The sequence below is a fragment of the Sciurus carolinensis genome, chromosome 14, assembly GCF_902686445.1.
Source record: "Sciurus carolinensis chromosome 14, mSciCar1.2, whole genome shotgun sequence".
NCBI classification, from domain to species: Eukaryota; Metazoa; Chordata; class Mammalia; order Rodentia; family Sciuridae; genus Sciurus; species Sciurus carolinensis.
Genome location: NC_062226.1, coordinates 35,109,497 through 35,135,675, shown reverse-complemented (window position 1 = coordinate 35,135,675; position 26,179 = coordinate 35,109,497). Strand labels below are relative to the sequence as shown.

Below are 26,179 nucleotides of genomic sequence, written 5' to 3'. Positions count from 1 at the left end.
ACACAATTAAATAAATAAACAACCAAATAAATAAGTAAAAATAAAAAGAAAGAAAGAAAGAAACTACTTCTGATGAAACTGGTGAGTACCTTCTGGCACAGACTTTCTGAAACCCTGGAATCCCACAGCATAGAGAGGATGCAGAGGGAGTACAGCACACTTGCTAGAGGTTTCGTGCACCCTCTCAGTCAGATGCCTGCAGACCCTGGACAAGGCTTGCTGGTGGGAGCTCTGGGCTATGGGTGGGACTAGGAAAGAAGTCCTGGGTATAGCTCCTCATTGTTCTGAGGCTGCTTTCTTCTGCCCATGAAATTGCAACAAACTCCAATAGTTAATTTCTCATTATGAACCTTCAAATTTATTATTCCCTCTAGAGTGATATATTGATAACAGTTATGTTGATGGTGGGGATTGCTTTTTTTTTTCAGATCCATTATCTAAAAGGCCATATTAAATGACCTAAACTTTTTATGTACATAATCCTAAATTATCACAATACTCTATAAGAGAAGTATTTTAACAAAAGAGGAAGCAGAGGTTCAGAGAGATTAAGAGAATTAACCACTAAAATCACATAGTAAGAAAAGCCAGGATCCCAGGTCTGTGTGGCTTCATTTCTTCTGTTTTTATTATAACATGCTATCTAATCCTCATTGATACATAAAGACCCAGGATTGGAGATAGGAAGACCTATTCGTAAAGGGAAAATGTTGGTTAAAGTTTGATGTTTTTGATGTGCATTATTGGATAAAAGACTCATTTATTTATAATTTACATAATGGTCTATAACTATTGCCATTCTGAATTCAGCAACCAATATTAGATTTTTTATTTTTTAATTTATTTTTTGGTACTAGAGATTGAACCCAGGACGTTTAACCATTAAGCCACTTCCCCAGACCTTTTTAATTATTTTATTTAGAGTCAGGGTCTCAGTAAGTTGTTTAGGGCCTTGCTAAGTTGCTGAGTCTGGTTTCGAACTTGCAATCCTCCAGCCTCAGCCTCCCTAGCTGCTAGGATTACAGGCGTGTGCCATCACACCCTGCCCAATATTAGATTTTGAAACTTCAAAGTCAAAATTTATCCTTATCTGGTCTTCTCACCATAGAGACCAACAAATTGTGGGGCTGGGGTAGGGGGTGGGAAGGATCCCTGGCCCTTTTAACAAAGGATCCAGGTGACGTGCTGCACATCTACAGAGCCTTTATTTTCTCTCTGTCCTGCCATTTAAAAGACCTAAGAGAAAGGTCTGATGGACCATTCGTTAGACCTGAGAGAAAAGTGAATTTGTTCTGGAAGGAGCCAGTGAGTAGCCAAATAAATAATCTGAAAGGACCTCTGATGCTGTTGGTCAGCAATATTTGAGTCTCTGGGTGTCCATATTTGTGAAAGTGGATTGAATCTCTTTAGCAGATTAAGTTTAGGTTTGACAGGTGATTTCAAAGGCAGTGCACAGTGATGAGCAGTGGAGGTGAGAACCAGCTAACAGGGCAGGTAGAGAACAGGGTCACCTCAAGCGTGCACCAGATCACCTGGATGATAATTTGTTAAAAGGGCCATGACCCCCCATTCACTGGTGTTTGGACTGAGAAGACAGATAAGGACGAGGTCCGAGGCCTGAACTGACCGTCATCCTGGCTTAGGGTTTAGGTGGGTATGGGGAGTTTAGAGGATCAGGGCTCTAGAAAGGTGTCTCTGGGAACACTTGCATGTTTGGGCACCAAGGAAAGACTTGGGGGAGTCTGCATCAGCCACACGTAGCAAATACTGTGAAACAGAGAGACCTCATTGGGGCAACTTACCTGTTCATCCTTTCAAATGCTTAAAAGATGATAAAACTGATGGTTAAACTTTTCCCCTTGAAAAATGATAAGGCAGCTTCAGGGATACCCACTCTAGAAGGATCTGAAGTAGTAAACCAGCATCTGAAATGTGTTTGACTTTGCTCACAGTTAAAGAAATGCCAAGAAAAATATGAAGTGACACTTGGTACTTAGTGTCACTAAAATGGAAAACTTAATGCTGAGAAAATAACTATACTCTGCTCTACCTGGGTGCTTTGGCTCAAACATTTTTGGGAGGAAAAAAACACAACTTTATGACTGCCATAAAAAGTGGCCCAGATTCCTGTTAATTTAGAATATAAAATAATTTAAATGCAAAAATCTATATATTTAAAGATATTTATAGTATTGATATTTTTAAAAAAACAAGAAATAGAAAAAAATGCCAACTCTCCAGGGCAGAAGAATGATTTCATCAATTCTGATATTTCAACTCAATAGAATATTAGAAAGCTACTAAAAGTATAAACATTAAGCCCACATAAAAATTGTATATAAAATATGTGTTGAGTAAAAAAAAAATGAGCATAGAATTAGATATAGTCTGTTATTGAATCTCTCTAAAAGCAATTGACAAATATAGGTAAAAATTTGAAAACTTTAGAGAAAAGTAAATGATGGTAGGTATGTGATATAATGGATGTTTTTTGTAAACCTGATAAGTCTGAATAATGAAGTACCAAGGAAAAAGTTTCCCCTGTGGAAACTTAAGATTTCTAAGCTCCCAAAGCCAGAGAAGTGAGATGACCGCAGAGTGAGCAGTTGGAAACCCTTCGTCCTCATCAGGTGTGAAGTGGCTCTGGGCTATGACCATATCTCTTTCTTCTCCACAAAACACTATGGGTTTAAAAAAATGGTGAACAGTAGGATTGTGAGTCTTGCATAGAAGATACAAGCACCCTTATATTTAGAAGACTCAAGATTCTCATCAGAAAACTGTCAGGGATTTTAAAAACAATAAAGATGATAAACTTCTTTACCCAGGTGGGCTTTGTACCTAAACTCTTTGAAGAGCAGGGCAATTCTAATTCAAACCCTGGGCTCTAGAAGTTCACACTGGTTCTAGAGGCCACCAGCCTCAAGATCCCTTTCACTTGTGGCTAAACTCTCAGAAATCACTTTTTATGAAAACTGGTCCTGGAGGCATTCTCCAAAACCCTGCTCTGCCTCACTCCAGGAATTCTGACTGGCGTAGGGTCATCAAACAGAGACCAGCCCTGTGTCTTATTCTCAAGAAGCCCTGCTGGAGTGGCAGAGTCCCTTAGAGATCTCACAAATCTGGGGTGCTGGTTGGGGTGAGTGGAGGTGGAGGGCATCCATCCCTCTGTCCTTTGGTGATGGTTCATTACGGGGAATGCAACAGTAAAATAACAGGGAGGCTCAGGCTAAGGAAGCTGTCTACCCCCACCCCCCCATTTCACACCAACCCCTCAAAGCAGGGCTAAAGAATCTACAAAAAAACCAATTTGCAGAGCACGTGTGCTGGTGGTCTTGTTTGCCAAATTCGTCCCATAAGGGTGGCAACCCAGCAGAGAAATGCCAGCAACTGGTCCTGAGACATTGTATAGGCTTATGCAGGGCTCCCTGTTCCCCACCATCCATCAGATCTAACAGCTCTCATGAGTGGCCATTGACAAAGCATAACTGCCCTTTGGTGAAATTCCCTAATGCCAAGAAGCAACCTCTGAACACGGTGAGGTTAGAGAGGTTCCTGCTCTTCAAACCAGTTGGCCAAGGATTTGACGCACCCAGGGGCGGGAACATTGTGTCAGGTTCACAACACTACCCTGTATTTTCCAGGGAAATTCTCTGCTGTGTATGCCCAACGTGCTGAAGCTGTACTTGGAGAATGGACAGACCAAAGCTTTCAAGTTTGAAGCGAACACAACTGTGAAGGTAATAAGAGTAAACTTGAACCTCTTTCTCGGGAGAGTTTGGTGGCTCTGAGGACCTGCAGCATCTTGCCCTGCATCTGCCTTGGTACTCTCACAGCCTCCGTGGTCTGAGCACTGTGATAAGCCAGGCACTGTGTTCTCATTTAGTTGCACAACCACAGCAAGTATTCATGTTACCTCTTGGAAGGGAGGAAATTGGAACTCAGAGGTGAAGTGACTAGCCCAGGGTACTATCACAACTCTGCCTCTTGTCTCCACTTGCTATTCAAATACAAGAGCAACTAAAAACCCAGGCAAAATATGGGGACAGGCCCAAGCCCCCATATATTCTGTTTTGCCTTAAAGTCAGTTCAACTTATACTTAACAAGCACCCACTTGAGATGCTCTGGTAAAGGGGAGTCTCTAACTTCAGGAGCCTGCAGTCTAGTTGAGGGAGGGTATACATTCTAGATTTCCTAGGGCAAGATGAAATCAGGGCTATAAAGAGAGGGACAAGGTAGCACTGTGTGTGCCAGCCACGCACGTCTCTTCCATGCTGCCAGGATGCCAGCCAAGGCTTGGAGAAGAAGCTGCTCCTGAACTGAGCTGTGAAGGGCAACTAAGATTTCAACATGGGCAGGCAGCGACCTGCGGTTGTGCAGTGGAGTACACATCAGTCGGAGGGAGCCGCATGAACGAATGCAGAGAGCAGGAAAACGGGCATTGTCCAGGCAATAGCAAACGTTGCAGCAGGGCACAGCTGTTTACTGAGGGGGTCACTGGGGAGTGGGCTTGGAGGGCCTCAAGTACCAGGCAGCAGAGTTTGGATTTTATCCAGAGACAATAAAGGATGACACCAATATAGCAAATGAACAAGGGAGGAAGTGGTGTAGTGAAGAAGCAAAGTTATTCTATCATTAAAAACCACATAAGAGTAAACATGGGGCCTGGGGTCCTGGCTCAGTGGTAGAGCACTTGCCCAGTACGTATGAGGCACTGGTTTCAGTCCTCAGCGCCACATAAAAATAACTAAATAAACTAAAAAAATTTAAAAAAAAAAAAAAAAAAGAATAAACATGGAGCCCAGCTCTTGAAGTAGGGAAGAGCAGGTTCAGGTGGGTTGATGTGACCGTAGATAATGGGCAGTAGCTAAAACACACTCTCACACATGCACAGACACACTTGCATGCACACACACACACACACACACACACACACACACACACACACAGTAGGCACAAACTTGAAATGGTTTGATAAAGGCTCAGGGGAGCGAGAACATCCAGACGGGTGGCAAGGAAAGGCTTCCAGAGAACAGCAACCTATGTGACAGACATGGAAAGGTAAATGGGCTTTTGACAGGAATGGACCAGGAATGGTGTGAAGATAGCATCCAGACATGGGCAGACACCCAGAGATGGACAAGTTTGGCAAGTACATGAGGTTTGTGAGCAGGGGGCACTAGGAAAGTGGGTTAGCATTTAATGCTTGAGAGTCTTGAATATTAAACTCAGGAGTTTGGATTTTGGTCCACAAGACCTAGAGGATCACTGAATGTTCTCGAACAAGGGAGGGAGGGAATGACCAAGGCTTAGACTAGTTCCTCTAGATCAGGATTCAGCAACCTTTCTGTAAAAGACCAGATAGAAAACTTGCAATTACTCATCTCTGCCATCATAACAAGTGGGCATGGCTTCGTTCCCAGGAAGCTTTAATTACAAAAATAGGCAGTGGGTTGGACTTGGCCTGTGGGCTATGGTTTGCAAACCTCTGCTCTGGATGCAAGGTGGAAGACAGATGGGTAGTAGGAGGGTTCAGAGGACACCACCCTACAAAGCCAGAAGGAATGTGTGAGCTCAAACCAGCAGAGATGTGGGAGTCTGGAGAAAGGCCAGGCAAGAGACAGGTTTCCATCATGGCCAGCACAAAGCCTGGCACACAGTAGGCCCTGAGTTACTGTTGTTGAGTTGCAGAAGCAGAAAGACTCTTCAGGACTTAGTCACTGGTTAGTCATGGAAAGGAAGGGAGCCAAGTAAAAAGGGGATTCGGAATCAGGAGTCCTGAGGAGCAGTAGCACCTAAAGGCTTGGGACTCACTGAATTTCGGATTCTTACAGGACTCCTGTGATGAGTTGATGATGACGATTCATCAAGGGGAAGTTCACTGAGCATCTAGTAAGTGCCCAGCACAAGACAGGCAAGGTTCACATTCCCAGAGAGTTACCATCTATGTGTGGTAAAAGATAATAAGAAAACAAACACTAGCAGTTAGCATATATTGAATACTTACCATCTGCCAGGTACTATTCTTAGTGCCTTATGCAGGGAAAATTAATTTAATGTACAAAACAATCCAGAGAGCTAGGCATCAATATTATTTCCATTTTACAGGTGAAAAACATGGAGGCATAAAGTAAGCAATTTGTCCAGGGACACACAGCCAGTAAGTGCCAGTCTAGGTCTTGAACCCATTCACTTAACTTTGCTATACTACCTTATACCAAAAAACATAGTTGTTTTAAAGAAATTAATATTAAATAATGATGAGGGAAATAAAATGGCCCTGAAACAGAGAATAACTGGGATACAGAGGCCAGAGAGGTGACATTTGAACTGAATTCTGAAGGGAGAGAAGCAGCCTTATGAAGAGTAATAGGAAAAATGTGCAATGAGTGAACAATGTGTGAGTGCCCCAAGGCAATCACTGTGACAGAGGGAAAGCCACCATGGTGAACCAGGGGAGTGGGCTAGCAACTCTAAGATCTCAGCACAGCCATAATTATCATTCCATCCTGCCAGCCACTGTGAGAGGGTAGGCATCCTCCTCCTCCATTTCACAGAGGAAGAAACTGAGGTTGGAAATGTCAGGACAATTTCCCATAGTTATGTGTCATGTGGGTGGTGGGAATCTGCCTGGAAAGCAATTGACCATGCAGACTGGAGACTCCAGAGAGGATGAAGCCACAGACATTGAGGAGAGAGATAGACCTCCATTGGTGGCTTCAGTTTTGGAAGTCATGCAAAAGTGAGTGGCCATGTTGGGGGTGCTAGAGTCTAGGGCTCAGGGGAGCAGGGTGCAGGGCCACGAGAGCCTGACTCGCAGGAGCTGGAGCCCTAATGAATTGGCAGCACAGGCTTTTGCTTCCCTAGTTGCACTGGGAAGCAATGAGGCCAGGAAAGTCCTCCCTGCTCCTCGGGTGACTCCGTGACTTTCTCTGCCTGCTAGGACATCATCCTCACTGTGAAGGAGAAGCTGTCGATCCGAAGTATTGAGTACTTTGCCCTGGCCCTGGAAGAGCAGTACAACGTCTCACGTCTGCACCTACTGCACGAGGAGGAGCTCATCCAGCAGGTAGGGAGGACGAAGCTTGCTCCTGGGAGGCCTGAGCCGGCTGCATGCCTCAGCCAGAGCCTTCCGGGACAGGACTCAGCACTTCTTCAGCTTTGATATACTTTCTCCGCCCCAGGAAGCTCAGAGTTTTCTCAGCCTGGGGATAATAGGATGAGAATCAGGCCTGATTTTTATCTGCTCCTATGAGGTAGGCGGGGCACAGATTTAAGGTCCCCATTTTACCAATACAGAGATAGAGGCTTAGAGAGGTAAAGTGATTACCACTCAATCAAGGTAACCCAGCTGATAGAGCCCCAGTCTTTTGCTTCCAGGCTCTTACGAGCTTCCCCTGTACCTGCTGCATTGAGCTGTTAGGAAAGCACTGGTTGCTGTGTGCAAACCTCTTTTTGTGGGACTTTCGCCACTGAGATGGGCCTGATGTCAGGACAAGGCAAACACAGCTGGTCCCTGGGCACCATTTAGTTGTTCAGCCAACCAGTTATTTGTTGTACCCACTTTCTAAAGCCAAACAACAGATCCTTGGTTGGTTCAACATATCCTTGCTGAGTGTGGAAGATGGAAAGGAGTTGAACCATCAGAAAGGGAAGGGGACTTTTAAGCAGGGGGCCAGCAAGAGTAAGGCCTGGCCCCAGGGAAGCCACTCTGCATATTCCTCATTGCAGGTGAGTTCTGGCCCCATCCCTGTCCCATTAGAAAGTTTGCTGCTTGCAAACTCCTTTTCAGATTATTCATATTGCATTCGCATTATTATTCATATTGCATTTGCATTGAAAAAGAAAATCAAATTTAATCCCTAAAATAGTTTAAGTGAAAAAATAAGGTGCAGAATGTTATTTAGACTGTTATTATTTATGGAAAAAAATCCATGTGTATCAATGTACACATATCCATGGACTACCTCTGGAGGCACTTTAGGAGTTGGAAAGGGGTTTCCTCTGGAAAGGGAAACTGGGAGATGGGTCATTGGGAAACATCACTCTTTTGAACTTTTTATTTTTTGTATCCATGAGAAAAGGAGTCAGATCAGGAATGAAGGTCACTGACTGTCTTGGGTAGCACTCAGATAGAAACTGGGGGCCATCTTTCATTGTCTTTTTTCTTTTTGAAGTTGTTTTGTGGAATAGCTACAAGTTCAAGGGCAGCTAGAAGATTAACAGTATCTTCTTTACTCTTGGCAGGTGGTAGAAAGGGAGGAGTCCCATGACTCTCGCTGCCTCTTCAGGGTGTGCTTTGTCCCCAAGGATCCCCTGGACCTCCTAAAAGAAGACCCTGTGGCCTTTGAGTACCTCTATCTGCAGGTGACTGGGTCTGAGCTTCCTGAAATAATGGCGGTTGTCCTCAAAGCTGGCACATTGGGTTATTCTGAACATGAGCTCCAGGCAATTAAGCAACTCTAGTAGGGATTACCTTTTTCTGAAGGAGAATGGGCCTGATTATCCCTCAGAATTCCCTTTCCTGTTACTGAGTTGCTGTAATAGGAGATTTGCAGTATAGTAATGAAATTTAGGCTTAGTCCTGAATGTGGATGATACATTTTCTAAATCCATTTACAGATTGTTATCATTTCAGTTTTGATTGCTAAATGGGGCTTTAGTGCTTCAAAGCCTCATTTTAGAGATGATGAAACTGAGTCTTAGTAAGGTCATGTGGATGGGGGTGGGGGGACCAACTTAGTGGCAGAGCCAAAACCTAGTTCCTTGACTCTTAGTCTGTTCCTCCCTTCTGCTGACCCTTAGGTGACATTTATTACATCATTCTCATTTGTATGGAAAGAATCTTTTGAGGCATCAGCTTTCTACAGAACAGATAACCTAGACAAAGTGGATCAACTTGCCCAAAGTCTTACAGAAATAGTAGCAGAAAATAATAATAGCAATTATATTGTCAGTGCTCTCTGTTTACATATTATATATCTCTTATCTGCTTTCATATACCTTATCTTTTTTAAGCCTTACAGAAACCACGTAAGGTAGATTTGACTGTCTCTATTTAGCAGTGGACAACACCAATGCTCAGAGAGTCTTGGTAACTTAACCAAGGTCACACAGCCAAGAACTGCCAGAGTCAAGCCTCAAAGCTCAACTCCTGGTCCTGTTGCCTTTCACCAGAAAGAACTAGGAGACACAATATGCCTGTTCTTGTTTTCCAACTACTCTGTCTAATCTCTTCTAGAGCTGCAGTGATGTGCTCCAGGAGCGTTTTGCTGTGGAAATGAAATGTAGCTCTGCACTCCGGCTCGCAGCCCTGCACATCCAGGAGCGGATCTACGCATGCGCCCAGCCACAGAAGATCTCTTTGAAGTACATTGAGTGAGTGACAGGGGACAGCTGCTGTGCTGCATTTGTGACTCTGCAGGTGGCCAGACTTCACAGGAAGATGATATTCACCCACCTGCCTGTCCGACCTCATCCTCATCTTTCCATCCATTTCCCTCTGAACACTTCTACCGAGCCTGGCTCACCCGGCTGTCAGAACCCAGCTGTTCCCTCTGGGTCAGAAGACAACTCCAAAGAATTCCCTTGTACATTCCCAGTTCCTGGAAAGATGTTCTGGTCAATCAACAACTTTAATGTAAAGCTTTTCCAAAGGCAGAAATGCCTCAGAATTTAATTCTTTCTGGGGTGTAAACCAAATCCTATTGCATTATACCCCAATAGGCATTTTCAAGTCCTAGGATCTCAATACCTCCTGATTCCAAGCTTAGAATCTCTCTGAGTAGAATCACCCAGGTTTGCCAAGCCCCCGCCACTAAATCTCAGCTCTATCCTGCCTTGGCATCGAAATCATACAGGGAAATGATATATTTTAAAAACAGAATAGATTCTTGCTCTTACCCCCTATGTACTAGTCAAAACTCTAGGGTGGAGGGGTCTGAGGTACTGTACTTTTAACAAATTTGTGGGGAATTTTGAGGCTGCTAGGCTAACACCGTTCTGAAGCTTGACTTTGAGGATTCACAGGTACTTCTTGGTTGCCCCAACTAATGTTTGGGCTGGGAATATTAGCTTAGTGGTAAAGCACTTGCCTAGCATGTTTGGGGACCTGTGTTCTAATTCGCTAGATTGGTAAAAAAAAAAAAAAAAAAAAAAAAGTACATTATACATAATCATGTCACACATGTCACATGTTGTCTTGAAAACGATTGAGAACTTCTGCTCTGATTAATGGAGTATCACACCACACCAAGCCAAGAGTCATCTGCTGCCAGAATGGTCAATGGAATTTGATTCCTGAATGTCTGTGGTGGTTTGTGTGGAGTATATGTATTGATGTATGTCTGCTGGGGGAAGCATACATGCACGCACACGTACACACACACACACACACACACACACACACACACACACTCCTTCTGCTGGAGAAGCAGGCTTATAATTGCTGAATTATGGGAACAATGAGTACTGAGTGAAATGTAATTATGCTCTTCGTTAAAGCCAAGTACACTGTCCAAAAGGGCCTGCTTGTCTCCAATGTCTCGTGGCAGGAAAGACTGGGGAATAGAGAACTTTATATCTCCAACTTTACTCCGAAACATGAAAGGCAAAGACATCAAGAAAGCCATTAGCTTCCACATGAAGAGGAACCAGAATTTGCTGGAACCCCGACAGAAGGTAGTGCTACTGCAGCCTCTGCCCACCCCACCCAGCTGTCTGTTGTGAGCCTCAGGGAGAACATTTTCAACTTGCCTGGATTTTAGGCAAGAGTAACTCTGACTTCAACAATCTTTTTTTTTTTTTTTTTTTTTTCTATTTCAGCAACTTATTTCTGCGGCTCAGCTACGTTTAAATTATCTACAGATCCTTGGGGAGCTCAAGACATATGGTGGGAAAATCTTTAATGCTACTTTAATGGTATGTATCAGAGAACTGTGGAATTCTACTCACATATAGTCCTCTGCAAATCAGTGTGTCCTGAGACCTCTGCCATGTACTAGAATTTGTCCAGGGAGCTAAATATCATGCCATAGGCAAGTATATATCATGCCCTTGCTTGGGATCAGCCCTGTGGAAGATGCTGGGGGAGGTGGAGCTGAATCATCCTGCCCTCAAGGAGGAAACAAGTTACCCAGCAAGACAGAGCAAACCATGAGACAGGCAGAGGGCTGTCACACCACTGCTAATGTAGGGTGTGTCAGGAAGGAAAAGGCATTAAGGGCAGGTGAGAAGGTTGCATGGGGCCGGAGGTCGGTGTGGTGGAAAGCATTCTGGGTGAAGGGTATTATAAGCAGTGTACTCTGAAGTTTTGGGCACATAAAGCTGAAGAGAAAAAATTGGGACTCATGAAGGAGAAATAGGAATGTTAGACTGACTGCCGGGATGGGACCCTGATTGTTCAGAAGAAGGGAAGAACTGAATGGTGGGCATAAGAGAAGCAGAAGAGCCGTCTGTTCTGAGCCTGTTCTTCTTCTGGCTTCTTCTTGGCGTCTAGGCCTAGAGTTGGTGCTTTCGACAGTCAGCATCTGGGGGTGTGGTTGAAGGGAGTCTCCCCACCACACAGTCAGTCCCAGAACTCTCCAGAACAAAGCCAATTAGCCACTAGAGTGTTTTTGTTTATTTTGTTTTGTGTGTGTGCACTGTTGTTTTCTTTTAATATCAACAAACTGCTTTCAAAGGATTTGATTTGCCTCTCAGTTATTTTCAGTGATGGATCCATTTAATCAGACAGCTGACTGCAACATAGATGGAAGAAGAGAACCAATGTTTTGAGAGAAAGGAGAGTGTGAGGTAGTTAGGGAAAGCAGGGAAATGGATGGAGTTTTTGTGTAAGTAGAAGGCCCCAAAGGTGGGAAAAAGTCCAATCACTGAAAGGAAGGTTTCAAAGGTACAAGAAAAACTTCCCAAAGTTTCCAAGAGCAGGAGTTCTATCTCCAGTCTCTTTTAACTTTCTTGTTTAAAGAAAGAACTGGTAATGGGAAAAGCAACCAGTCACATACAATGGCTCACGGTGCTTGCCTATACAAATATAGGTAGATACAGACCCTCTTGTCAGGAACTTAAAATGGAATATAAAACTTGAATAGAAATAGTTAGAAGAAGCCATACATGCCCAGTGTGATCAGAGAAGCCCAGGGGGAGTAGTGTGGGAACAATGTGGAGGAAAGAGGCTGTTCTGGGAGGAGGCTGAGACCAGGCAGATGCTTTCTGTAGACAGTAAGTTTTGATGTAAACTTTTAAAGGAGGATCAGGATTTCAATAGTTAGCAGCAGCAGAGAAGAGATTCCTAGAGAAGGAGACAGCATGAACACAGGCACAGAGGTAGGAAGTACAGATTGCGTTTATGGAGCAGGTAGCAGCCCTCTACTGAAAGGGGTCTTATGGGAGATTTTTTGTTTTTGTTTTTGGTACCAGGGATTGAACCCAGGGGTGCTTAACCACTGAGCCACATCCCTGGGTCTTTTTTATATTTTATTTAGAGACAGGGTTTGGCTGAGTTGCTTAGTGACTCAGTAAGTTGCTGAGGCTGGGTTTGAACTCATGATCTTCCTGCCTCAGCCTCCTGAGCCACTGGGATTACAGGTGTGCACTACCACACACTGCTAATTTTTTTTTTTTTTTAATTTGGCTGTAGGCAGAGTCTATACTCAGAAATAGTCTCTGGGAGTAATAGTGAAGACCTGAAGTAGGAATCAAGGCGGTTGCAGAGGGAGGTCTCATTTCTTCAATGAGGACTGTATTTTCACTAGCTTGTGAATGCAAACTAATACCCCTTCCTCCCTTCTGTAGTTACAGGACAGAGAATCCTACATTGCCATTCTAGTTGGAGCCAAATATGGGATTAGTCAAATTATCAATAGCAAACTCAACATCATGTCCACATTGGCCGAGTTTGCCAGCATCAGCCGTGTAGAGCTGACAGAAGAGTCTGAGAAAGTGAGCATGGTCAAAGTGTATCTTCAGGACATTAAGGTAACTCAGGGGAAGATATTCTGAATCCAGCTCCTGGAATTGGGGGCTAAATTATTCTAGGATCATTTATATGAATTTCAAGCAGTAACAAAATCTAATATTCAACATCTGCTTTTGAGGATGGATTATCCATCTTGTCCCATCAAATGGCAAGGGGTGAACAGGGCACATTAGTCTGAGAAGGTCCTAAAATGATTCTTGTTTTTTTGTTTATATAAGAAACAGATTTATTTCTTATAGTTCTGGCCTCTGGGAAGAGATTGCCGAGAGAGGGAGGGAGGGGAGTAGAGTAGAAGAGGTTGTTTGTTCTTGTATAAACTGAGATGGATCATGTGCTTTCTGGATGAGTTCTGGACCCAAAGTCTGTTTGGTTCAGAAAAGGTAGATGGGAACCCCAGAGGATTTGATCACATGCATGGGACCAGAATGGCTGCCCAAGAGTTTTGAGTGGTAGAAACTAAAATGGGTAAATAGTTCAAAGTACCTCCTGAGTCTCTCTGGAAGGTCCTACGCTTACTTTTCCTTCTTTTGATTTAATCCAGTATGCTCAAGAATTGTGCTTTATTCTTCTCATCGCCCATGCCCTCATTCTGCTATTTGTTCTTGCTCTGTTTCTTTTTCTAGGTCAGGTCTCGAAGGGACCCCATGGTGTGAATGAACTGGGCGGAGCCAGGGCTGGGGTAGGGGATGGAGAGAAGAGACATAGTGTAGATGTGGTGGGTACCCCACTGTGTGGGGGGCGATTGTGTATGTGCATACACAAAGTCTTTTGGAGCCTGATTGGTGCAAATGTCAGTGGACCATGGCTAGGCTTACGTGGTATTTCTCTTTGGCCCCACATGACCTTGTTTCCCTTGCCCTTTTCTAAGCAAAAGATTTCTCTTTGCCTTCAAAGGTCCTGTCGTTGCTGCTAGAGTCTAACAGTGCAAAAGACCTAGCCTGCCTGATTGCTGGGTACTACAGGCTGTTTGTCGACCCAGTTACCTCCATTTTCCTCTGGCCTGGAAACAAACAAGTGCACCGTGTGTCTGCTGAAGAAGGTGAGGTGCTGATTCTTTCCCCAGGAAGGACAGGCCCATTTCCCCAGCCTTGTAGGTAAGGGCAGCCCAAAGGGCAGTGGTGAATTGAATTGAGCCCAGACTTCAACTCAAGGTGATGAGAGGTATTTCTCCACTTATTTCCCAAGTGAACAGTTCATCTTTCCCAAATAAGTTTTCTGTGTACCTGAAATTCTCCTAAAGCAAGGAATGCTCCTGCTCTGCTTCTCCATAGTAGTTACTGAAATCATCTCTAAGATCCACTGCGTTTTATCATCATTTCTCAGCAAAAGGAAGTGTCACTTATGTGTTGAGAAAGTAGATTGGCCTGGTTCCCCTCCAGGCCTCTGCACCTTTTTCATTTTCTTGAATGACAATAGAAATTCTCCACCTTCCATGTTTACAAGAGATAGCTGGAGACAAAAGAGACCAGATATGGTATCATGTAAGGAATGAAGGAGTGGCGGGCAGGTGAGACACACAGGCTCCCCAGCCAGCTCAGCCTCCAGCGTCCATCAGGCTTTCTCGGGTCAGCACTGTTGTATCCGGGCAACATTTTCCCAGTGGTGTGCTGATAAACATTTAACAACTGTCTCTGCAGGAGAAAACACCCTGACTTGAAGCAGCTGCCTAAGTATGTGGTTTAAACACTCCCATCATGACCAATTTCAAGCCCCCACATGATGTTATGGAATGTGGAGGTGGGAAGAGGTGTTCTTCATCATGTAGTGTTTCCGCCACATGGGTAAAGCAGGTGTAAATCATCTCAAGAGAATAGATAATAGTAAAATAAAGTAAAATGCAGTCATCCCATGTTATCTTTGGGGCATGGATTCCAGAACCCCCTAGGGATCCCAAATCCACAGATGTTCAAGTCCCTCCTGTAAAATGGGTTAGAATTGATATATAAATTCTGGAGGGGGCAATATCTGAAATAGATCTTGAAGAACATGCTGGAGTTAACCAGGTCAAAAAGGAGGAACAATCATTTGAGGAGAGGGAACACGGAGGCAGGAACACCGGGCAAGGCCGTGGTCTGTGAGAAGCTCTGTGTGTAGCTGGAGTGTGGTGAGGAAGTTGGCAGCAGACAACCAGGCTGTTTAGGAGGGATCCATTCATACTGTGAGGAGTGTGACAGGTACACCTGGGGAGAGACCAGGCCATACTGTGAGATGGCCATACAGATGGAAGAAGTGTCAGGGCAGACCAGGCTGCTGAGGAAGGGTCAGGCCATACTGACCTACTTCCTGCAACTGGCCCCACCTCCTGAAGTTCCTCCACCTCCCAATGCACCACCAACTGGGGGCCAAACCTTTGAAACCTGAGCCTTGGAGGAACATTTAAGATCCAACCAAACCATAACAGGGTGTATGTGAGGAGGAGGCTGAGAAGAACCAGAGCCATACTGTGAGAAGGACGAGTAAACTGTGGAAGGGGGTGCCTAGACTGTGAGGGAGAGCACAGAGGCTGCTGAGGCCGGCAGCGGGTCAGGTCCACCCTGTGACAGGGGCAGCAAGGCCATTCATGAGAATCTTTAACTCCTGTGGGAGAGCTTCAGCCCTTCTATGAAAGGGCACAGTGAGATGTGATCAGAGAGAAGTTCTAGAAAGATCACTTGAAGGCTATGGGAGAAAGACCACAGACCTGGCTCTGTCCCTGCGCCACCATGAAGACAACCTGCAGCTAGATGAATTTCCACTGCCCTGAAAGGCCCACAGCACCAATGGGCCCCAAGGCCAGTCTTCAGAACAGTGCCAGCCTAGCCTCAGAATCCCCATGAAGTTGCTAAAAATAGATTCCCAGGTTCCACTCCCTAGAGACTGACTCAGTACAACAGGGGTAGGACTGAAGATATTTTTTTATGCTTTAAATATAATTCCCCGGTTGGTTTTGATGTTCAAATAGGACAGAGTAAGACTTGAGGGAGGGGCTTGGCAAGCCTGGGTGCTGCTGCCCACGGCAAAGTAAAATCCAATTCAATGCCCACCACGTTTCCATGAACAGATAGGCCTCTTTAGAAGGGAATGTGGGCTAATCATCTCTCCTTAGGTGACTCAGACAAACATGGTCACAGTTGACCCAAAAGTGTGGGGAAAAGCCGGAATTGGGGATCCTGTGTCAGTCAGTGCAGTAGGATTTGAGCCAGTCCCCTTCCGAACCTCCTGGAGGCGTGTCCTCCTGGATGAGGCAGGGACACACAGGCAACTGCAGTCCTGGAGGCTGTTTTGTAACCCCGTCCCCTGTGTTGCAGGCTATGAGTCCAGGGCCTGCAGTGACTCGGAGGAGTCCTCCGAAGTGGAATGTGTGCTGGAGCCTCTCTCTGACAGATGCCTGGTGAAGCTGGGCCCCTGCAGAATGCCTGTCAAAGAGGACCAGCCTCCCGAGGACAGCCCCACTCCCGAGCAGGCCCGGAGGGCTGCGAGCACCTGCGGGGCTGGCAGCACCACCGACAGTGCCGAGTCTGAAGCATCCGACTCAGCCAACACTGAGAGCCGGGGCTGCAGGACCAGTGGCTCGAGCGAGTCTGTGGACGCCCTGGAAGAGGATGACTTGGACGCCTGCTCCTCCAGCAGGTCTGGCTTCTTCCACTTTGGCTCGTCAGGCTTCCCGGAAGGTCTCGATTCTGACAGCCTGGAGGAGAGGAGCAGGATTGAAGCCAGTGGTTTCCTCTGTCTCCTGGACCTGGCCCAGAGTGCCAGTGCGCAGTGCCAGAAGACAGAGTGTGCCCAGCGGTCAGCTTCTGACACCTGCAGCTGGGGGCCAGAGCTGAGTGTGGGCAGGGTGGACCCCAGGCTGTATGAGGGCAGCCGGGACAACTACTACAGCCTGTGTTCCAGCATCTCCCCAGCCAGCCGCCTGAGTGACAGTTCAGAGAGCACAGCTTCCCGGCAGGGAGGAACCCCACCAGCCTGGGGCCAGCAGGGCTGGACTGAGCCCCAGCCCAACTCCACACTGGAAGCCCCGGCCCTGCACCCGCCACTGGCCTTCGAGGATGGCAGCTCCGATGAAGAATACTATGATGCAGCTGATAAGCTCACACCCCCAGACATGCTCTCAGGTGAGGCCCCACCCCCAACAGGTCTGCAGGCTCCGCAGGCAGCTGCTAAGGGGCTGGGGCCAAGATTGAGAGGACAACACATGGGTAAGATGGGGTCCTTGTCCACTTTCAAGAAGGTAGACCTATTTTCCCTGGACCAGATTACCAGCATCGTGGCCTCCAGTGAGGGCTGCAAGCGAGGTTCAGAGAATTGTGGGCGAGCAGAGATGGGAGGGACTCATTCCCCAGTGGGAAGGAGTTCCAGGAAGAGGTACCAGATGGGCTGGGCCCTATGGACAGAATTTACAAAAAAGAAAAGGGTTTCACAGAAATACCCAGCAGAGGAGGTGGCTGTGTCTTTGTTGACCCTGAGGTTACCTTAAATGAGACCTTGAAGCAAGACAACTGTAACTGACGGACTGTCAGTGACACTGAAGGCCTTTTGGGGTCCAAGGGACCCTGACACCAGAAGGTAGGGGATCTGTTGACTACATTCCTACCAGGTTCCTCAGATGTTTCCCCATAGAGAGTGTGCAGTACCCATACAGAATGGCTTCCCAGGCAGACCTGAGAACCTTGAAGGACATACGCCTCACACACACACACACTATCATACTCACTGCATTCTGGAGGAGAAACTTTGGAAACAGCACATAGGCAGGGTGACCTCCTAGGAGCTGGGAGTGCCACAGCCCTTTCCTTTCTGCTCCAGTGCTTTCCTGTTGCTCCCTGACATACCTTTCCTGCTCCCCAGGGGTTTCCATTGCTCTTGGGAGAAAGGCCAGCTCCAGAGTGGGCGCTCTGAAGCCCTCTGTGACCTGACCTCTGCCTGTCTCACTCCTGAGCACCCTGCATTCCTGACACACAAACCTCTTTGCCACTTTTAAGAAGCACCAAGCTCTTTCCCACCTCTGGGCTTTGTACCTGCTGCTCTCTGCCCTGATCCTCAGCTGCTGATGCCCATCCATCCATCCATCCATCGGGTCTCCCTGAGGCCCACTCCCTCAGGGAATGGTTCCCAGATTTCCCAGATCAAAGCAGGTCTGCCCGTGTTGGTCACATGTTCCTTCACACTTGGGCCTTTTGCTTCCTGGCACTTAGCACTGCCTGTAGTGGCATATTTACTTGAGTTATTCTGCCTGCATGCCTCTCCCTCCAGACTGAGAGCTCCTTGAGTCCAGCCACTGTGTGGTTTTCATTCATCACTGTGTCCCTGGGTACAAAGCCTGAAAGTCGTCACTAAGTGGATGAATGAACTGGCCACCCTCTAGCCTGGGTTCAGTTATTAACTGTGCCCCCAGGGAAAGGAGCAGCTATGACCAGACTGCCCTGCTCCCTCAAGGGCCCGGACAACAGCCTTCCATGCCTCTGCTTTGCTTCACTGGGCAGCCATCATACTGGAGTTAGGATGGGGGTGCTACAGAGACCGTCAGGCAGGGCCCTTTTATAGGAGTCTAGTTGGGGGCTTAAGGGCCATCCTGGATGCTCTTTCTCATGGGAGGGAGCCAGTGAGGTGCTGAACAGAGAACTCAGGACTGTGGCTCCTGCTTCTGGGTTCCGGTCTCGCCCTTGACTTGCTATGGGAGCACCTCCTTTTCTGGGCCCCAGAAACCCCATTGATCAATGGCTACCAGTAGCCTAGACAGCAACATATCTGGCCATCAGAATCACCCAAGGGGCCTTGTTTTAAAACTATGGATTCCTTCCTTGGTGTAACCTCAGAGATTCTGATTTAGGAAGTCTAGGGAATTTCCTGGGATTTGATAAGATTTTCAACACTGTACAACCAGGTGAGGAACAACTGATACAAGTAGATGAACCCTCTGATTCTTAAGTGCAAGGCCATGATCCTGACTCCTCCTGGCTGATTCCTAAGACTTCTTCACAGCAGTGCTTTTCCCCTGAGAAAGATCCATCCCCACTTTCTCAAAATGCCTCATGCCTGTGACTGAGGGTTGGGGCCCTTGTATGTCAAAATAAAGTTCTTTTAGAACCCTCACACATGAAATGACAATAGTAGGTCTGGGCTTATGGCTCAGTGGTAGAGCGCTTGCATAGCACATGTGAGGGCCTGGGTTCGATCCTCAGCACCACCTAAAAATAAATAAATAAAATAAAGGTATTATGTCCATCTACAACTAAAAAATATTTTAAAAATAATAATAACAAAAAGAGCAGCTTCCTATTTGTGAACACCTATTAGACACAGGCCTTATGTCAGGTAAGTTACAAAAACACATGACCTCATCTCATCTGCATGGCAGCGTTGATTGGTACCATTGGTACTGATTCAGGTTAATGCGAGTACCAAGAAAAAGTGTTAGAAGGTTGTGGATTTCCAGCAGGTCTGGGGAATTGGGCTCGGACATGGACGTCTACCAGCCCAGGAGTCTGCGTAGCAGAATTCCTCATCTGTGCTGTCAGAATATGACGGCTGGAAAGGCTGGGCTCTACTTTCATTAGTAGTTTTTAATCAATGTATTCAAGTTTGAAATCCTGGAGAATTTGTAGTTGACTGGCTGGGCCATAAATCTGATTACTTGAGTGATGTGGGAGGGTACCTTCATTAATAATTCTAGGGGCTCAGGGCATAACTCAGTGGTAGAGCACTTGCCTAGCATGCATGACATCCTGGGTTTGATCTTTACCACCACAAAAAATAAAATAATAATAGTAATTCTTCCAGATGACTGTAACCATTGGGAAGATGTCATCCCCTGAAAGGAAGTCCCCTGAGGGGAAAATAGTGTGACCAGAAGACAATGAAACAGATCTTGGGCAACCAAAAATCAAAGAATGTCTTTCATAATTATTGTTCCCATCTTTTGGATGAGGAAATTGAGAAGGTCCATATTTAACTTGCCCAAGGATATTTGAATCTAGGCAGGCCCATGTCCTGAGCCCAAGCTCTACAAACCTTTGTTTTTCTGCTCTTTATGTACTTTTTTTCTTTCTTGACTCCCAGGACCCAGAACCATTTCTGCCATAGAACCCAGTGCCACAGGCTTACACGGTAAGGCCAGCACCTGCACCTGTGAGGACAGCCTGCACCCTGGGCCAAATGGAATACAGCCAAGCAGGAGGGGCGGAGTGAAGAAGTATGCCAGGACCCTGAGGAAAAGAAGGTCCTTTCTGCAGACCGACTACACCTCTCAGGTCTCCTTTCCCCTGGTGCCATCAGCCTCCCTGGAGAGTGTGGATGACGTGTGCTACTATGACAGGGAGCCCTACCTGACTGTCAGTGCACCTTCCCCAACTGTGTCCTCCCTGCAGGACGTGCAAGGTGAACCAGGCCTCCTGGAGACCAAGGCCCTGGGGCTGCTGGCTCCCCTGAGGGAGACCAAGAACAAAAACCCAGCCTCCAGGGTCATGGAGATGGAGCCTGAGACCATGGAAACAAAGTCAGTCATTGACTCTCGAGTGTCTTCTATTTCTGCCATTCGGTTCAGGATTGACCCCAACAATAAAGAGAATTCTGAGGTTGCCTCTTTGGCTGCCACTGTTGATAGTTCCTCAGCAATCATTCCTCATGGTTCCAACCCAGGTTCCTCTGGCCCAGGAACTGCTCAGTCTAGGCCTTTCCAAATTTTGTTTCCATTTCAAGACCCAGATGGCACTGCCCCCAGAGAACTTACCAGAGAGCTTGGGAACAGCACCTTCCCCTTCTTCTCGAGCGCAAACCCTAACCCAGACAGCCCCAGGCCATATAATGTCTCTCAAAGAGACACACTGGAGCTGGGAGGCATTCAGTTGGCAATGGGATTGGGATCTTTTTTAACAAATCATATTCAAGAGACTGCCCCCCAATACACAGAGCTTTTGTCGTCTCCTGGAGATGGGCCTAGAAGTGATGAATGTGTAATGAATTCAGGAGAGATGGCCCCCATCCCTACAAAAGAGGAGCAACTATCTTTGGAAAGTGACAGTGAAATTACAAACAAAAATGGTACCAACTTCTATCAGAAGGAATCTGGGGAGGATTCGGGTGGCCTGAAAGGTAATGTTCCTCGGGCTCTTGATGAAATAATTACCTCCCTCTCCTTGGAAGCTTCTGGGACAGGTACTGAGCAGACCCCACCACATACCCCCAAAGGTCCCCAAGGACAATGCAGAGAAGCCCGAGGTCAAGCCTTGCGGGCCCAAGAACAAAAACACTTGGCAGAATTGGATTTAGACCCTGATTTCTTACTTGAGAAGAAGAAGGCTGTTCCATCAGCCTTCCCTCCAAAGGGGGTCAAGGCAGAGTCACTTAACCATGTCATGGGGGAGACTGCAGCCCTTAGAGACACTCCTCAGCAGGTCTGTTTTAATCCTTTCCTGACAAAGCCACCACCCTGTCAAGAGGAATCCCACTTTGAAGCATCAAACCATTGTTCACTATCAGAAAGCAAAGACAGCAGTTCTAGTATTTGCCTTCCTACTGAGAAGTCTTTCCTGTGCTTTGCCCCAGAAAGCCATCCTGCAGTTCCTGCCAGTCTTAGGAAGGCCACATCTTTGGGTTTTGCAGGCATGAGCGAGGAGGTGGTGGCCCCCAGGATCAGGATGGAACAGTGCAGCTGCCAGTTCTCCTATGCCACGTGCTTCCGTGTCCCACAGCCTGACACAGAGGAAGAGGACAGGGGCCGAGAGACACACCCCACCGCCCCCCTCACCTCTCCGCCCTCTGCAGGAAGCAGGCTGGCTCTGCCTTGGAGGCCTGCCCGGGCTCACAGCTGCAGCACGGCGCCCCTGTCAAGGAAGAGCCACATCTGGCCTGAGTACTGTTCCAGGGCACTGAGACAGCTGAAAGCTGCCCCTGCCAGTACCCCTGAGGGCTTCATTCAACTCATAGAAAACTTGCTAGAGCTACAAGACATTTTAGAAGCTTCCTGGGGGGGTGGAAGCAAACACCCCCCAGAAAAGTGCACCTGGCACTTTTCAGAAAGCCGGAGCCGCCTCTGCATGGGCTCCCAGAAGCTCCTTTCGAGCTGTCAGCACGTGATCAGAATGGACCAGTCCCCTGAGGAGATGCAGGGTGCTGTGCGTGACACCTTCCAGTACCTGGTCCAGCTGGCTGGCTTGTGCTTCCAGTTCACGGACTGCAGCCGCTGCTCTGCCCGGCATAGGGAAGCAACCGGGAACCTGAGGGATGTGGTGTACACCTACCACCAGTTTGTAGAGGCTGCAAAATTGACCTGTGAGAGAGGCTACCACGACCTGAGTGTGAAACTCTTGGCCCGTCAGTGCACGGCCCTCACAGCTGCTGTGTTCTGTTTGACCCAGAAGTTCCGGGCATCCACTGCCCTATGAGCAGGTCAACTGCCCGGGGGCCCCTGCCCTGCCATGGACACTTCCCCAAGGAGCCCCTTCCAGTCCCCCACCCACCCTATTCAAATGTTTACTATACAGAGTATTCAAATAAACTGCTGCTTAATCTTGACCTGAATCATACCGAGTGATAACAAGTTTGGGTCAAAAGCACTCACTTATATTCAACAACAAACATTCACTGAATACTTCTTTTGTGTCAGGTCTTATACTAGTAGCTTGAGAATGACAGATAAATAACACAAGTCCCAGCTTTTGGTCAGGATGCTTACAGACCCTCTGCGATACACGGCCATCAGCAAAGTTGTTCTATTAAAGGAGCATTCTCAGGGGGAATGGAACCAAAAGGTAGTCACACACTGTCCCAAGAAGACAGGAATGAGGGAGAAAGATACAGGTGACTATAACACATAGTCTTGAATTCTCATGTCACACTGCTTTGACAACAGCCTTCCGCATTCAGGGGTGATATTGGATGGACTACCTTCCCCCATTTTCAATCTACCCCAGGGAGACCTGGTATTCTTGGCTGTCTCACTGTAGTAAGCACAGGTTGCCACTAGGTGGCAGTAAGTTCCTTAGTTGCACAGCCAAGCACACAGGCAGGTGTATTCTGCACTTGATCTGAAATTGCATCCCTGAATCTTGAACCCTATTTCTGTTTTTAAATATATAAAAGGCAAATACTGGCTGGGGAGATAGCTCAGTCGGTAGAGTGCTTGCCTTGCAAGCCAATGCCGTGGCTTCGATCCCCAGCACCAAAAAATAAATAAATAAATAAATAAAAGGCAAATACTAAAGCTCCAGTTACATGTGCTTTTTAAATAATATTAGGTCAAAATAAATACATTCAGTACCTTTCTAACTAATCACAGCTGATCCAGTTAATCCTAGTAAACCACAGTGGACCTTGGACAAGCTACTTAACCTCTCAGTGTTTGGTTTTCCTTCTGTAAATGGAGATGCTGACACTTTCCGAGTTATGGGACATGAATCCAGGAAATAGAGTCTCAATAAATGTTAGTAATAACCTTCAACATTTTGAATGCCTCTCCTAGTCTGAAACCATTCCATACATTTTGCTCTCAGACTCCAGGGAGACATTTTAAGATTCCTTTGAGACTCCAGGCTGTGGGTGGTTCAGTGGCTCACCTTGGGCTATTAGAGGTGATTAACGGGGTGTCATTGTCCCTCTGGTACTCCTGACCAGTTGTGAGCTGAGAGCTTTCCCTTCTCCTATGAGCTCCCTGATTCCTTCCCTTCACCTAGCAAAAGCAGGATCAGGGATGAGTGTGTTAGGTCATGTCCCTAAGCTTTCTCCAGTCAGAAGAATCGCAATACTTGGAAGAGGAGAGGAAGAGATCTCCCTCCTGTCCTGTTATCAGTTACTTGTTAATGAGTAACTAGCTATTCAGTACTTGTGCCAAGAAAAGTTTTATGTTTTTAGAGGGCTATTTCTTTTCACAGAATATTTTGAATGAAATTTAGATAACTCTTGAACACAAATTTGAAGTGATTTAATGGTAAGGAAAAATAGGAACAATAGGGTATCAATTTTTTAGATACAGGATATTAAAACAGGACTTGAAATTTTTTTCATTAAAAGGATACGAAGAGTCAACTAACTTATTTATGTGAATGGAGGTTTGTGTTCAAGAGTTTAGGGAAGGCGTTTAGGACCTCACTCAACCAGGGCTTGGATCCTGGCTGTGGCCGGTGTTGTTACAGGCACTTCTCTGGGCCTCAGTTTTCCCATCTGACAAAAGGAAATAATACTAGTCTCCATTTAATTAGTGGACCCGATGCCTTGTTTAGCTAGCTTGAATACATTTTTTAACATGCTCAATATTTTAGGTATTATTATATAATATGTTTTCAGCATTTTTGTGTGAAATAATCCTGGAGGCCAAGTTGAGGCCCTCAGAAAGTGTGCGGTTTCTTCTTTCTTTTCCTCAACTCCATCACCTTTCTTGGGTAGTGACCATATGGAGATTGTCTTTTTCTGGACAGTTCCCATGAGAAGGCCCAAGTCCCAGAATTGGTGGGAACCCTTCACTGCTTGTTGCGGAGGTAAAATGCAGGAGGGGTTGCTCTGTTTGGCACTTTCCTTGAGACATAGGAGATGGGCAGGATGAAGCTACCTACCCTGCAACCCGAAGAGCCAATTGTTTAATGACTAAGAAATTACTGGATACACATACCCCTCCTTTCTTTTCCCAACCACCATCATATCAACTGATTCATCTTTTTCAACAAACTCTCGTGGAACACCCGTGCCAGGTGATGCCTGATGCCAGACTATGGATGTAAGTAACTGGGTGAGAATCCTCTTTTCAAGAGCTCCAGGTGGAGGTTAGATGATGTATAGAGAAAGAGACTGAAAACGTAAGGCACGATGTGCCCAGGGATGCCAAAGACAGGAATTAAGGTGCTGTGAGAAGTCATTTTGGGGGTTAGAAGCAGAATAGCAATCAGGGAAGACTTCCTGTAGGAAGCAGCATTCATTAGAACTAACATGTCAGGAAGTACTTATTGGTGTATTAGGCCCCAGGATTTGGATCTGTCAGGAAATAAGAAAAATAATTTATTTTGTCAACAAATATTTACTATGCAGTGGCATTAGGAATACAACCGTGGGTATGTCAGACATTGTCTCCTTGAAAAACTTATAGTTAGTAGGAATAACAAGGGAAAAAAATTAATTACTGATTGAAAAGTGATTTTTAAAAACAAAGATGTCAAGACAGGGATAGGAAGAGCTAGTCTTACCTAGTGTAGCCAGGAGAGGCCTTTCTGAACAGGGAATGTTTAAGCTGAGACATAAATAAGAGTCAGTTATGGAAAATGTGAGAGGAAAGGGAACAGCATGTGCAAAGGCCCTTGGTGTGTCTAAGGCATTTCAAGACCAGTGCAACTGGAGGGAGGAAGAAGATTCTGACGTGAGCAGGAGGGGCAGGTCGGAACCTGTTAGTTCAAGGCCTTAGGAGGAGGGTTGGATTTTGCATGTAAGTAATGGGAGGCCACTAGGGGATCTGGAGTTGGGGGTGCATAATTATCTGGCAAACAGATGTGGTGGATGGGAAAGCAGTGAGATCAGTCAGAAGGTCTGTGCTTTCCATGGCAGAGTAGCCATGAGAGCTCTTTCAGAGGTGACGGGACACAAGAGCTTAGTGGTGGTGGTGATGGGGCTATTCAATATGGTTGAGAATGATGTATACAGACAGGCAGGTGTGGTGTGAGCTCAGTCATGAAAGGGCCATTGAAAGTCATTTGAATCACATTTCAGGTCTCACTGAGACATTGCAGTGTTAAGAACAAGGTGACATCTGTGCAGCCATGTTGTATGAACAAGTCATCTCGGGAACTGGCCCGTAAAACCTCCCCCCAGGAAAGGGCGCACAGGTACTACCCTCAAGAGCCAATACAGGAAAAACAGGACATACTGGGCCCCCGGGGTTTATCAAGGCTGTTAAGAGATATCTGTCTGAGAAATGGGCAGCTGCCCAGAAACCTTATCTATCAAGGACAGGGGAGGGGGCCTAGCCCTGACTCATCTCCTGCATAGTTCACCCCCTCCCTCCTCCCTTCTTCCTCCAGGACCATTCAGATTTGGCGGGACCCAATGAGATGCAAATAAATTGGCAGGACCCAACCAAAAGAGAACAAATGTTTAGCTGTTCCAATGTTAACCAATAATATACAGGTCTTTGTATGTGAATGATTGGACATTTCTTAAGTAGAGTGCTTTCTCATCCCTCGGGGCTGCTCCCCACTCAGCCACGGTAGTGGTCTGAGAGGCTGGTTGTGGTCCAGGCTCGAGCT

General features: G+C 46.3%; 1 protein-coding gene across 8 annotated transcripts in view; it reads left to right on the top strand.

Moving 5' to 3' along the window:
- The window catches only part of Frmpd1 (FERM and PDZ domain containing 1), a 175,097-nt gene extending 152,202 nt beyond the window's left edge, over positions 1 to 22,895 (top strand). For all 8 annotated transcript variants that reach the window (XM_047523706.1, XM_047523704.1, XM_047523708.1 and 5 more), the window contains 10 exons: positions 3,645 to 3,740; positions 6,945 to 7,070; positions 8,249 to 8,368; positions 9,243 to 9,379; positions 10,555 to 10,681; positions 10,826 to 10,921; positions 12,794 to 12,976; positions 13,872 to 14,016; positions 16,265 to 17,071; positions 20,016 to 22,895. In XM_047523706.1, coding sequence (XP_047379662.1) covers positions 3,645 to 3,740; positions 6,945 to 7,070; positions 8,249 to 8,368; positions 9,243 to 9,379; positions 10,555 to 10,681; positions 10,826 to 10,921; positions 12,794 to 12,976; positions 13,872 to 14,016; positions 16,265 to 17,071; positions 20,016 to 22,339 — 4,161 coding nt within the window. In that variant the 3' untranslated portion in view covers positions 22,340 to 22,895. The remainder of the gene's footprint in view (positions 1 to 3,644; positions 3,741 to 6,944; positions 7,071 to 8,248; positions 8,369 to 9,242; positions 9,380 to 10,554; positions 10,682 to 10,825; positions 10,922 to 12,793; positions 12,977 to 13,871; positions 14,017 to 16,264; positions 17,072 to 20,015) is intronic.
- The last annotated feature ends 3,284 nt before the right edge of the window (positions 22,896 to 26,179 follow it).